Genomic DNA, 14,662 nt, shown 5'->3' on the forward strand with positions numbered 1-14,662 from the left:
GCTCTTGATTTTGGACTTCGGGGGACCGGAGAGTAGTGCATCGCAGTCACGGAGACGGGATTCATTATAATCTCTGCATCCGACTGAGACAGCATAGGACGGATTTTAGAAATGTTGCCAAGATGGAAGAAAGCGGTTCTAGTCATATTCTTCATGTGCTGCTTAAAAGACAGATGGGGGTTAAATAGGACACCTACATTTTTGAGTCACTCTGGGTGATATATTTGTCAATGTTCAGAGCTGTTTTTGAGAACGAGTCACGGCATTGAGATGGAGCGATAACTCACATTTCGGTCTTTTCAGAGTTAAGGCCTAAGAAGTCGAGTGACATCCATTCTTTGATCTCAGTGAGGCAGGTCTTCCACCGTTTAGTGTGGCAGATTCCTCCATCGGAAGATTGAGTTGAGTGTCATCTGCGTAGCCATGGAAACTGATATTATACTTGCGAATAATATCCCCTCATGGAAGCATGTCAATGCTGAAAATAAGGGGGCCAGGCACTGAACCCTGCGGAACACCACAGGTAACACTAAAGGGCTCAGATGTCATTTCGCCCTATTTAACACAGTGCGTCCTATCTGAGAGCTAGGATCTGAACGATACTGAATTCATTTTGATTATGAGAGCGAGAGAGAGAGCGAGAGAGAGAAAGAGAGAGAGAGAGAGGGAGAGAGAGAGAGGGAGAGAGAGAGAGGGAGAGAGAGAGAGGGAGAGAGAGAGAGAGAGAGAAAGAGAAAGAGAGAGAGAGAGAGAGAGAGAGAGAGAGACAGAGAGAGAGGGAGAGCATTTCTAAGGGAGTCGGCTCTCAAAAACAACAAATCATATTGGAACGGTGAGGCGCATGTGATATGCTAGGGGGCGCTAATGCGCCAAAGAGACGGATGCCAACCGGGAAAAAGAGAAGAAGAACACGTCATCGCTGCCGTTGTTTGGGGCCTCTTGGATTTCCCTTCCGCTCGTGTGCACCATTTAACTGCATTTAACTGCATTTAACTGCATTTAACTGCATTTAACTGCATTTAGCTGCATTTAACTGCACTTAACTCCGTGAAAGAGTTAGCGGCGAGCTCTAAAGTTTGCTAAAATGTGCGAAGGAGTCAAAGGAAGTTTGAAAGAGGAGCTTCGAGTAGAGATCGAGCGAGAAGATCGACGGCTAAACCAAGTTAGCATTAGCCAACAGCTACCAGTTGTTGCAAACGGAGCAGGTGGGTGACTTTTATTTCTCCCACATTTTCCATATTCTTATTTTCTGCTCTTTAACTCCATTGCACGACAAATGTATGATGACTACTCCACATTTCTGATGCAGCTGCTTCGAGAGGTAAATCTATTGGGTTGGCGTAGAGAGCAAATCCAATAGACGCTCATACCTACAAAATAGGAATTCAGCTTGCAGGTAAATCAAATCAATGGCCAAATCAAAAAGGGGGAGAGTCTTTTAGTCGCCGTTGATCATCCCTGTCTTGCGAAAAAAAAAACCCACCAAAATGACGTGGTTGCCATTATTATAAGCCTCGTTTCTTGTTCAAATACCTGCAGACGTTTGAAGTGTACTGATGCCATTTTACAGTCCTACATTTGAAACCCAAATGACAAGTAAATAGAAATAAACAAGTACATACCTGAGGGGTTTGTACGAGTGCTTGAAACCGGGAAAATGGTGACGTTTGAATGTTGTGTTTTCCAGGTCAATTCTTGTCTTTTTAGGGAAGCGCTTGAATTTCGTGTTTTTTGACAGTCTGACTGGACAGACCACCCGTTAAACAAAACCAGAAAAGAAACACATTCTAAATAATTATGAGTAGCTATATTAGCCGCCTATCAAAATGACCAAGCCGGTTACAAATAGAAAATGAGCCGCCACGATTTCATTTTGTTGTGTGTTTTGTGAAGAACACACCACGTGACTACTCAGTCATTTTCAAGTCATTTTTCTTTGTTTGGCCCTTAATCACAAAGAGTCTCAAAGGGCTGCACAGGTTATTGCAAAGACTATTAACACAAACTATTATGACACCATCCCCTGATCTGAAACCAACATGAAGGCAAGGAAAAACTCATAAACCTCAACATGAGGAAAATGAAGAAGGATACAATTCCAATATGAATGAATGAGGGCGCGTTTCATTGCTTTGATGAAATGAACCTCAAAGAGCCGGGCTACAGATCGATTAACACGGGCTTTCTTCTTTTAATGGAGAAATTGGAAAATGGGCCCCGAAAGTGCTGAAGCAGTCCTTCAATGAGGCCATTCAAAAGCTGTACCCCGCTGACACAAGAATCGCCAACTGGTTATGATCGCTTGAAATGTTCTTCTGCTTTATGGAGAAAATGTGATGTTTGACTTCACATTGAAAATCCATTTTTTTCTACTTGTAAATTTGCAATTTTGAATGCAGAATTGAGCGATCGTGATCATAAGATGGACTGTAAAGTTTTGGGGGCCCGATTTGATATTTTTATTCCAAACACAAAATCATTTGAAGCCATCGTCAATCTTGACTCTTTATGAGAAGAAACATGTAGTCATTGTGAAACCGTTATCATGTCGTTAAATAAAAAGGGATTTGTTTTGAAATAATATGTTCGGATTGTACCGCGTCAAGTATTTATTTGGAGAGAAACGATGGTTCAAAATAAGAGCGCACGAAAGAAAGACCTTTCTAGTATGTCACAAAGGCGAGCGCGGCCCCGGCATTTCCGAGGAGATCTCATCATCGTGTTGAATTGAACAACGGTGAAGAACATGGCTTTGACACAATGAAAGCTAGTCTGTGTAAAGCCTAAATAGCGCTACTTGTTTTCCCCTCAAAAAAACTCAAAATCAAACATCCAGCAACAAAAGTGATTACACCCTAAAAACAAAGTTCCTGAAGTTGAATATTTTGTGTAGCCGACACGATTTTACAGAAGCACTTTGATCCTCCTGGCCTTGGATTTGACCGGAGCCTCACACATTGTCCCCGGAATGCTCTTCCACTCCTCCGCGACTGAGCCGGGGGATATTGGAGATCTTGTGCTTCTTCGTTTTCCGCTCGAGGATGTTCTATTGGGTTTAGATCTGGAGACATGCTCGGCCAGTGCATTCCCTTTACCCTAAGCCCCTTTAGAAAAGCTTTGGTCATCTTCCAGGTTGCAAGAGGTCACAAGCTGATACGCTGAGGACGACATTCACGAGATATCCTAACTTTATTTGAGAACACTATAAAAGCCAATGTTGAACGTCTGGAACTTTGAACGCACGTTCCCTTTTTGTCATATCTCAGCTCTGCGTATTTATCAGCTTGTGCCCTCTTGCAACCAGGTCATCCCACGACCTTCACCTGATGCCTACGTACTTATCAGGAGTTATTATCCACATTCCACAACACCCGAAACCGCGACATTCCCAATACCGTGCTCGACAATAGGTACGACACAAACATGTTTGTAGGAGGCGCCGCGCGTGCCGAATCAATTCATCTTTCAGGTAAGCCGTGAGCTCTGTGTCCAAGCCATGTTTCTTTAGTTCTATTGAACATTAGAATGAAATCCCAGCAGAAATGTAATGGCGTACTCACTTTTGGGACATACTGTATTTCAATATTGTAATTACATGTTCAAAATAATTATAGAAGGGAATACAATCGGGATTTTTCAAGCCAATTGATTTGAAATCAGTGTTTTATGAAACTGTAACGTCGTCATGATCAATAAGAAATTTTGGTAGATGGAAAATAGCAAAGCAGTCCGTCCATCTTGCCAAGAAGAATTGCTTTTCAGTCCTTTTGGAAAGTCTCACAACATCTTGCTCTTGAAGCAATTCTCCGAATGAAATGTCCCAGCAAAACTAAATGAAGAAAACCCTCTCATTGCCGCCGACCTCACAATGATCATTTTTTGTGCAGCTATACTCGGCTTTACTGCGGTGATGCCTTTTGAAGTCAATTGTGAAAGGCTTTTCATTGAATTCTCTTTATTGTCATCGATAACAACGTCGTGTACACGACAACTGACACTCCGGCATAAACCTAGAAGAGAAGGATTTTAGGGAAAAAAAGGATGAAAAAGAACAGATTCCTATAAAACTTTTTTTTAAGTGGTAAACATTTATTCTTTTTTTTTGCCAATGCAGAGATCCTGCCTGGGTTTTTGCAGTAAATGGCAAAAGAAGCACCCGCGAAAAGTGAAAAGATGGGAGGTGTAACAGAGTTGAAATATGATTGTTTTGAATGTTTTTTTGAATTCTCACTAAATCTGTGTTTTTGTTGTATTACTGTTAATATTCCGGTACCTCATTCAGTTGTTAAGTCATTGGCGTCTGCGACTGTTTTTTTTGTTTGGCACTTTGTGGGCTTCAGCGCTTGCCGTAGCTTAAGTGAATTTGTAAGCGTTGAAGATAATTGCAGTCGTGAACAGAGGCCCCTGACTTTTGTATTGTTTTGTTTACTGAATGCAGGCAATAAACCCAGAGATTCTGAAACCTTGTGTTGTGCATGAAAGAGGGTCGCTACAGAGGTAGCGTGGAACCTTCAGCAAAGCCCCCCCAGGGTTAAACTTACCTCCAGACGACGCCATTAGCGACTCAGAGTGTTGGACTGTAGCAAAATAACAATCCTAGATCTCCAAATGACACCCAACACATCATTGCCATTATATAAACGCTTCTATTGTCATGATACCAAAATCCAACGAAATGAGCGGGCTTCTCCTATGAGGGTAAGAAAGTCATTCAGAGAGAGGTGGTTAGCGGGGCGCTAGTACCGGGTCTCCCCGATGTTTAAAAGAGTCCCGAATGTAGCGGTTCCCCACTTTGTAGCCCCGTGTCATTTGTTTGATGGCTAACGGAGCCGTGTAGGAGAAAATGTAGGTTCGATAATCTTTTAAGTCTTCTTTCGTGATTTAATTAAGTACACCGGCTTGCCATGAGGGGGAGCCTTTTATTTCGTCATCCCAAAAGAACTCAGAGAACTCCAGACATAACAATGCTTTTATAGCTTCAGTTTGAGTACAACCCAAAAGGCGGCCCTAGTCCTCTGTCGTACCCTTATTAGGACATGTTGTTCGCCTCAATTTGCTCAGAGAGTCCTTGAAGAGGGGCCTTGCAGGTCTCATGCCCTTTTAGGGAAACTCAACTGTCTTGCCAAGGATCTTCTCGAATGATGTCAACATTCCCTCACTATTGTAAGCAATGTAAGCAAGTCTTTCTACATTTCTAAATGTATGCAACTCTATTCTACAAATGCAAGTCTATTTTCCACAACAGCCGCCGTCGGAAAGATGAAGGCTTTGCAGCGGAGCTTAGCAGAGTCGTCAGCCTAGCCGTTAGCAGTAAGCCGGACCTGTGGTCGGGCTATTGCTTTCCCTTCAGACGCCTCCCTAGACGCGATCACAATCCACATAGCACCTGCAGGCATTTCTTTGCACTCTTCTGACTTTCCTTAGAATCCGATTTAATCGATGAAGTTATTTTTATGATAGTGAGCCGCTCAAAGCTAGCGGACGCTATGCTTACCAGTTTGTTTACTGAGGCAGTGCCCGACCGCCGTTTGACTGACTGCTCACACCGTCCTATCGGTCGCACGCACAGTCACATCAGCTCAATACGGCCGTGCACGTTGGCAGTGCCACGCTCCTTAATCTGTCCCCGCTGAACACAATGAACGATACAACGATATCAATGACAACAAAATCAAATCCGCAAAGTCTTAAACAAGCAATAAGCATAGTGCAAAGTAGCGTCCTGAAAGGATTTTTGTAGCGATGCCTTGGCTGTAAGTCATATGTTTTGTATGTGAATCGAGATTCTACACATTCTTCTGTGTCTTGTGTCCTGCAGACTTCGGTGAAAAGAATCTTCTTCCTTGGCAACAGGAGAAAAAATGGCCCGGCGTCAAAAAGGAGGAAGAGGAGTTTTTCCAGACGGTTGAAATTAAAAAGGAGGAGGAGGAGGAGTTCCATCCTGATCACATTAAGAAGAAGGAGGACAATTTGGAGCCTGAACGCGTTAAAGAGGAAAATCAATCTTTGGATCATGATATTAAAAAGGAGGAGGATTTAAGAGACTTTCCCATGACTGAGGCCTATTTAACATCAGGAGATCAACATGAAGAGAACAAGGAGAGGGTGTCTCCGAGCAGAAGCTCCGGGACGACGGATGACGACGACGCGTCCGACTCCGCACACGAGGATGGCGACAAACGGTCGGAGGTCGATAAGGCGCGTCACAAATGTCGGCTGTGTGGGAAAAGCTTTCAACACAGGCGTAGTTTGACGCGCCATATTACTATCCACACGGGCGAGAAACCTTTTTCCTGCTCAGTTTGTGCTCAAAACTTCAGCCGGAGAGAACATTTAAAAAACCACACAAGAACCCACGCTGACGAGCAACAGTCGGAAGGCGAGAACGCAAATCCCAAATGTTCGCAGTGTGGGAAAACCTTTGCGAGCAAGCGTAATTTAAGAATCCATTTATTTGTCCACACTGGGGAGAAACCCTTTTCCTGCTCGGTCTGTGGTCAGAAATTCGGCCATAAATCACTCTTAAAAACGCACGCGAGAACTCACACTGGTGAAAAACCTTTTGGATGCTCGGTTTGTGGTCAAATGTTTTCCCAGAGAGGTGCCTTAAAAAGCCACACCAGAACCCACACTGGTGAGAAACCCTTTTGCTGCTTAGTTTGTGGTCAGAAATTTAGCCGTAAATCGCACTTAGATATGCACACGAGAACTCACACGGGTGAAAAACCTTTCACTTGCTCAGCTTGTGGAAAACAATTCAGCCAGAAAGGAAATTTGAAAAGCCACTCAAGGACCCACATTGGTGAAAAACCCTTTGCCTGCTCAGTTTGTGGTAAAATGTTTTCCCAGAGAGGTGCCTTAAAAAGCCACTCCATGACCCACACTGGCGAGAAACCCTTTTCATGCTCATTTTGTGGTCAGAAATATGGACGCAAATCACACTTAAAAACGCACACTAGAACCCACACAGGTGAAAAACCTTTTGCCTGCTCGGTTTGTGGTGCCAAATTCAGCCAAAAAGGACATTTGAAAAGCCACACAAAAACCCACATTAGTGAAAAAACCTTTCCGTGCTCGGTTTGCGGTCAAAGATTCGCTAGGAAATTTTGCTTAAAGATTCACTCAAAAAATCACGCTGGTGAAAAACCTTTTCCTTGCTTAGTTTGTGGTAAAAAATTCAATCACAATCAAAGTTTGAAAATACACTCAAGAAATCACACTGGTGAAAAACCTTTTGCCTGCTCAGTTTGTGGTCAAAAATTTACCCAGAGAGGTAGCTTAAAAAGCCACACAAGGATCCACACTGGTGAAAAACCGTTTGCCTGCTTAGTTTGTGGTCAAAAATTTAGCCAGAGAGGTGCTTTAAAAAGCCACACAAGAACCCATACTGGTGAAAAGCCCTTTGCTTGCACAGTTTGTGGTTTGAAATTCAGTGTGAAATCAAACCTCAAAATCCACATAAGCACCCACACTGGTGAAAAACATTTTGCTTGCTTAGTTTGTGGTAAAAAATTCAACCAACAACAAAGTCTAGCAATACACACAAGAACGCACACTGGCGAGAAACCTTTTGCCTGCTCAGTTTGTGGTAAAAAATTCTGCTTGAAGAGAAATTTAAAACATCACACAAGAACCCACACTGATGAGGAACCGTTTTCTTGTTCCGTTTGTGGTCAAAGATTCTCTAGTCAAGTCAAAGCTCGGGATCACAAGTGTGCTAGTGAGAGTAGTAGTCATCACTTCACTTGATACCAGCATTTCCTTTACATTTCAAATAAAACAATTACCACTGAATGAACTTATTTTGCACCCTTGAGATCAGGGATATCTTCTTAACTGAGCGTATATGATAGTTGTTCTAGTTTTGAAATGTTTTTTTTTCTCTCTCATGCGCAAGTATTGCAGCTTGTATCTTTTTTTGATCGATGATATGAAATGATGAATACCATTATTTAACAATGATATCTTCTCCAGTCTGTTCAATTTTTGACTTGAATTTCAAATGTTCCTTGTGGGTGCATGTCAATGTATCCATTAACTTTGAGTTGACCGAATCAAGGTGGCCTCTTTACAGAGGATATTGCACGAAATGAAAATGAAATGAAATGATCTGCATTTCTATAGCGCTTTTCAAGTCAATGACTTCCCAAAGCGCTTTACATCGTGCTTCACATTTCCCAACAGCGGCCGTGATCTGTGCAGCCATGTAAGGCGCTAACCTGCTTATTGGGGGTATTGGGGTTTCAGTGTCTTACCCGAGGACACTTCGGCATGTAACACGGACAAGTCGGGATTCGAACTGGGATCCCTTAATCCTAAAACGATCGCTCTACCTCCTGAGCTAAAAGCAGGCTCACTGTATAAGCCCAGCTTCATCTCATCTGGTTCAATGGGTTGCACCTTTGAGTCAGGATGAAAAGGCGCAGCGATGTCAAGCCAGCCGTAGATCTATCTATCTACCCTGGTCGTATCCCTCAAGAGGAGTGACCGACAGCGAAACAAACACATACGATAACAAAGGAAATAAAAAGGGAAAAAAATAGTTAAAAAACACAAACATTTTTTGGGGACCGTGGCCAACCCAAATGCCCAAACACCCAAACAAGTGAAGCACCTAAGTCTGTCACGCTTCGGTCCCTTCAGATGAAACGGGACGCGAGAAAGCGGCCGCGTCACTCGGGTCAGGGTGACACAACACACTCTTCTTTCCCGACAGCTTTCACTGGTTTACCCCTGCCGCATCATACGGGTTCCCTGCCCATCCAACATCCCACCATCCTCTCTATCTCTACTCCCTAAGAGACAGCTGTAGAAAGACGGGATATATGTGCGTGTTCAGAAAATCCTCGAATAGGCCCGAGGATCCGTCTCAGAATCATCCATCGGAAAACGGAAAAGATTTGCCCGTGATCTTTTACGGCCCCTGAACATCACTTGGGAGTTTTATGAACTTGGAAATAAAGTAAAAGAATAAAAGGTTCCAGAAACTCAACAACGCCAAGTACTTCTGCTCTCCCGCTCATTGAAACTCGATTCTATTTGAGGAGTAGCACGTCGGAAAGACAAATTCCAACAAAGTAATCGATGGATTTTGGCGTCATCCCTTGTCTTGCTGTCGTGCAAATAACCCCCTAGCTTTTATTTTGGATCTGATTGCCATTGTATGAATTTACAACATTTCTCTTTGATACCTGTCATCAAAGCCTGACTTTTACATGGATTTCATGATTTTTGTATTACATGTAAGCGTTTTTGCTCAATAATTATGAGTTTTGATCTCATCGGCCCTTTTGAAGTTTGAGTAATCTCATGTTTTTTTTTTGTGTCTTGATTGGACTGCAACCTTTTCCCTGAAATAAAATGATTTTTTTTCTTCTACTAAACTGTGACGATGTCGTTTTTCTATCCCTGCAAAGTGTAAATCGTGTGCACGGTCTCTTCTGCGTGTCCTTAAAGCGACACGTGTATTTGTCAGCGTCTCATCAGCAAACGGTTTGATTTCCAAAAAGAGTCGTTCTGACCGTCTTGGTTCTCATATGAAACTGTCATTTTGATTTCTCTTATTTTCAAACTTTCCAAGTTTGATTTGCTGATCGGAGTTGAATGCTTTGCAACCCCTCTAGTGTATACCCACTTACGAATGAGATTGGTTCCGGACAACCCTAAGGTGCTTCGGTGCTATATTTTGTTTTAAAGTTTAGATTGTTTTGTACTGAGAAATGACACATTTCATCAAGTAATATGCTCTATAAACATAAATAAATACTTTTGGAAGATGGGCTTCACGTGGTCCTCCTCTGTGATAGGGAGTGGACTAAAAAAAGGCGATCCAACCATTTTCTCGACCGCATCAAGCTTTCCTATTCCACTTTCATTTGAAAGGAAACGGCTCGCTTCTTTACACCAACCCTGTTGAACGGAAGCACAAGATATTGAAAAATAAAAACCTCAAAGTTGTTAGCGCGCTGGAGATGCAATATAGAATGTTGACACCCAAACGAGGAAGAAGAAGCCGGATTACTTCTTTGGGGTGGATTCTGGGTCGCCTCTCACAGCACCACCCGGCGCCGGTAGCGGCAAAGCGAAGCACGACAGTACGGTCCTGTACTCGGAAAAAGCGCAAAATCGAACTTACGGCAATGTCCGGATATTTTTCCACCTCCGGAAAAAAAAGGATGGAACTACCGTTTTTCCTCATTCGAATGGTCGTAAGTAGGGGAGCGTCTGCATCTTTCATTGGTGATTTCCCTCCGGACAATTGCTGCATTAAATAGGTTCGCCCTGAAGATGGCAGTAATGCTTCGTCTTTTTTTCAAATCCGGGTGTCTTTTCAGGCGAAACGCGAGACTTAGATGAACGTGTTCGAGTCCTATGGGAATTCCGTGATCGCTTTTCATATCAAAACAACGTCGTCTTATCTTTCTCCACTTCTAATTAGCGAATTGGTGTTTTTTTTGGGATTTCTTTTCAATTCTGACCAGATGCAGTGCTAGCAAGTGACCGACAGGGAGCAAGCTTGCGCTTTCAGTTATAATAATTCAAGGTGTCCCGACGGATCACCACCTTATCGTGGTGGGGCACTTTGCGCGTCTCCATGACCCCTAGAGCTATGTCGGCGGGAGTCTCGTACTCCTGGTAGGGTTACCCGAGCGAACAGGTCGAAGGGTAGAGTCCAGACTAAGAGTGATCCCAAAAGCTGGTGGCGGCACGCTTTGAGGCGGTTTCCTACAGACTTGGATCCCGTTAGCCGCCTGCAGTTGTAGAAGGATGCCGGTCGTCTAGGGTCTCCCTTGCCACCGGAACCATCTTCTTTCCAATCAAGATAGTGGCGTTGGGGAAAGCGCACCCCTTACGCCACTTTAAAAACCCTCATTGCGCAGGTATCCTCTTTTACCTGAGTCTCCGACCACAATCCAGGATCGGACTGTTCAAACATCAGCAGACTCACAAATAAAAGAAGATGGTCGTCATCGAATCGATGGACAACCCCAACAACAATAATTCAAGATACAGGCGCTCCCCTACTTACGAACATTCGAGATACGGGCAACGGTACATACCAACATTTTTTTCGGGATGTCGAAAAATATCCGGACATATTTTACATCTTGTATCGTGTGCACCTTTTTCCGAGTAGAGGGCAGTGCTAAGTGCTTCTTTCTGGCGCGTGGCGCTGTGAGAGATCACCCAGCATCCACCCTGAAGAAGGAATCCAGCTTCTACTTCCTGGTTTGTGTGTATACACGCTGCACTGTAGCTCTCACGCGCTAATAACTTTGACATTTTCATTGTGTTTGATGTAAATCTTAAAGGACAGGTTGGCCGTTTCTTTTGAAATGAAAGTGGAATAAGAAAGCTTGATGCGGTTGATAAAAAGCTTGGATGGCTTTTTTTTTCACCCACCTTCTACCACGGAGAAGGAAGTCGCCAAACTCTTCCGAAAGTAAGTTATACTTTATTTATCTTTATAGTTAAGTCCTGTTTATTTGTTTGGCCCTTAATCACAAGGAGTCTGAAAGGGCTTCACGGACACAGAATGTCAACGCCTAATGCGTCGCTTTGTTTTTCAGTACTATGCTTTATCATTCCGCCTGCTTTGTAACATAATAGAGATTATTATTTTATTAAACGTTTATTTTTCACTTTCAAAACAATACAACTTACTTATACAAGCCTTCAACATACATTCCATAGAAAATACAGCACTGGAGCAACTTACCAACGATGGTCTCCGTTCCTAAGTAGGGCAGCGTCTGTACATTGCATTTTTCAACAGAAGAGTCGGGAGAGGCTTTTTAATTGGATTCAAATTCTTCAGCATCTTATTCCAGGACTGTCAGGGGCTGTCATGTTGATCCTCAAAGGGTCACAAATCATTTGGAATGTAAACTAATGTCATAGAACCATATATCAAATACATCATTTAAAATAATTCTGAATTTAGGACTTAATCAAGCCATACTCATGACAGTTGCATTGAGACCATGTATATACACATATATGTTAAAAAAACAACAAAATCCTGTGATTTCAAATGATAAAATAAACGGGAAAAAGACTTCAAAAATACATTCATACAACTCAATTTAAAAGTTTAAAAAGTATTAAAAATATGCAGTGCAGTCAAGTTACGAAGTTACGTAGACGGCGTAGGGATGGTAAACAAGAGCGGGGCCATGGTGCTAAGCTAAGAGAGCTAGATTACAAAACATCCTGTCCGGTAGCGTGCATAAACACGAGCCAGGGGGACGGGCAAAAGTTGAGATGTTGTATTGAGATATAAAAAGCCAATTGTCTCTGAAGACGAACAAGAATCAAGACTTCTGTTTTGTATGCCGATGAAGATAATGAATTGAGCTCTCCCTCCCACGCCAAAACTCCTTTTTACCTTGTTGTTTACGTATTTTGGGGCATAATTGCTTGGGCTGCTCCTTAATAATGGTCTTTCATAAGAAGATTCAACGCATAAGAGAATCCATTTCTTAAGCCTACGTAATAATGTTAAATGTTAAAAATTATAGATAGGCCACACGGTGGCTGTCCAGGGATTTTTTTCCCGATGTAGCTATCTGTCACTCGATAATCTTAAACAGGTGGTGAATACAGCCGAACCGACGACTTACCTGTTCGACCCGCTTCCGGGTTCGCCGATTAAAGGTCCTTTTGGGGTCCTTGGACCTTCAGTTCTAAATATTATAAACAAATCATTCTCCTCAGGTGTAGTTCCAGTGGCTTTTAAGTCCGCCGTTATTAAACCTACACTGAAACGACCCATCCTTGATCCAGAAAGCTTATGTCATTATAGACCTGTGTCAAACCTACCATTTCTTTCTAAAGTACTTGAAAAAGTCTTGGCACAGCAGCTAAATGATTTTATATCCGAGAACAATCTTTTTGAATCTATGCGATCGGGATTCAGGGCTAACCACCCTACGAAGACAGCCCTGATTAAGGTAACCAATGATCTTCTACTGGCAATGGATTTGAGGGCTTCATCGCTCTTGCTGCTGCCGGACCATAGTGCTGCCTTTGACACCGTGGAACATAATATCTTACTAGAACGGTTGGAAAAATGGATCGGTTTCCCAGGAAGCGTCCTCTTATGGTTCAGATCCTAGCTCTCAGATAGGACGCACTGTGTTAAATAGGGCGAAATGACATCTGAGCCCTTTAGTGTTATCTGTGGTGTTCCGCAGGGTTCAGTACTTGGCCCCCTTCTTTTCAGCATTTAGGTGATATTATTCACAAGTATAATATCAGTTTCCATCGCTACGCAGAGGACACTCAACTCTATCTTCTGATGGAGGAATCTGCCACGTGAAACCGTGGAAATTTGGAGGCCTGCCTCTCTGAGATAAGAGTGGATGTCACTCAAATTCTTGTGCCTTAACTCTGAAAAGACTAAAATGTGAGTTATTGGTCCATCTAAATGCCGTGACTTGTTCTCAAAAACCAATCTGAACATTGACAAATGTAATATAACCCAGAGTGACTCAGTCAAAAATGTAGGTGTCATATTTGACCGCCATCTGTCCTTTCAAACACACGTTAAGAATTGTTGTGGTACATACACTTGCATTTGTAGAATAGATTTGCATACATGTAGAAATTTAGAAAGACTTGCTTACAGTTGTGGGAAAAGGTCGGGTTGACGTCGTTTCGGGAAACTCTTGGCAGACAATTAAGTTTCCTTGAAGATACTCTTGGCAGACAATTAAGTTTCCTTGAAGATAGCGTGCAAGGGACGGGACGCTCTGAACAAACTGACCTCAGTTTGTTTGGAAGAACTATCTCCTTGTGGGGAGACAATCGAGAAAAACAAAATTCCTAACTTGATACGTGATACAGGACCGCCTTTTGGGGTGTACTCAATTGAAGCTTTAAAAACATTGTCATGTTCCCAGCTCTCTGAGAAACTTCATTGACGCATCAATAAAGTTGTATCTCCCTCCTACGAAGCTGGCTTCTGTCCATTTTCCTTATCCACATATGAGAAGACTTTTCTCTCGATTATCGAACCTGCAATTTCCCCAACAGAATATGTCTAGAACCGCTTTCTTCCATGCTGTCTCAGTCGGATGCGGAGATTATATTTGTTACCTCCCGTCTTGATTACTGTGATCCCAAGAGCCAAGAAGAAATCCGACAGTGTTTTCCATGGGGGGCCCTGGTGCTGTGGAATGCTCTTCCCTCTGAGATTGGATCTGCAACCTCAGTGGAAATGTTTCCATCTAGGCCAAAAACACACTTCTATTCTGTAGCTGAGGAATGACCATTATTTCATGTTGACAATAACTTGTTATTGCAACATCCATTTCAGCCTGGTTATCCTGGAAGGGGGGTGACGTCAGGTGCGGTCCCTTCTCAAGGTTTCTTTATTTTTCTCAAGTTGAGGTTTTTGAGTTTTTCCTCGCCCTCATGTAGGTTGTAGATCAGAGAACGGTCTCATCATAGTCTGTGGTTTGCAATCATCTTTGGTCTGTGCAGCCCTTTGAGACTCCCTGTGACTAATGGCGTCACAAACAAAACATGACTTGACTTAAATAAAAGTCATGAAATGGTTTTGATTTGCTGACAAGACGGCGACACAAGTCTCTTTGAGTATTTCCACGACAACCACACTGCACTTTATTTACACCTTGCAGGAAAAAAGAGCAAAATG

The 14,662-nt window shown here is 42.8% G+C and overlaps 1 protein-coding gene across 1 annotated transcript; it reads left to right on the forward strand.

Moving 5' to 3' along the window:
• The first annotated feature begins 944 nt into the window (after positions 1-944).
• LOC148376912 (uncharacterized) lies at positions 945-9,263 on the forward strand. Its single transcript, XM_088351196.1, has 2 exons — positions 945-1,205; positions 5,819-9,263. Exons 1-2 carry the CDS (start codon positions 1,085-1,087, stop codon positions 7,747-7,749), a joined length of 2,052 nt encoding a protein of 683 aa, XP_088207322.1. The 5' UTR covers positions 945-1,084; the 3' UTR covers positions 7,750-9,263.
• The last annotated feature ends 5,399 nt before the right edge of the window (positions 9,264-14,662 follow it).

The sequence above is a fragment of the Urocampus carinirostris genome, chromosome 1, assembly GCF_059441175.1.
Source record: "Urocampus carinirostris isolate Australia breed hairy pipefish chromosome 1, RoL_Ucar_1.0, whole genome shotgun sequence".
NCBI classification, from domain to species: Eukaryota; Metazoa; Chordata; class Actinopteri; order Syngnathiformes; family Syngnathidae; genus Urocampus; species Urocampus carinirostris.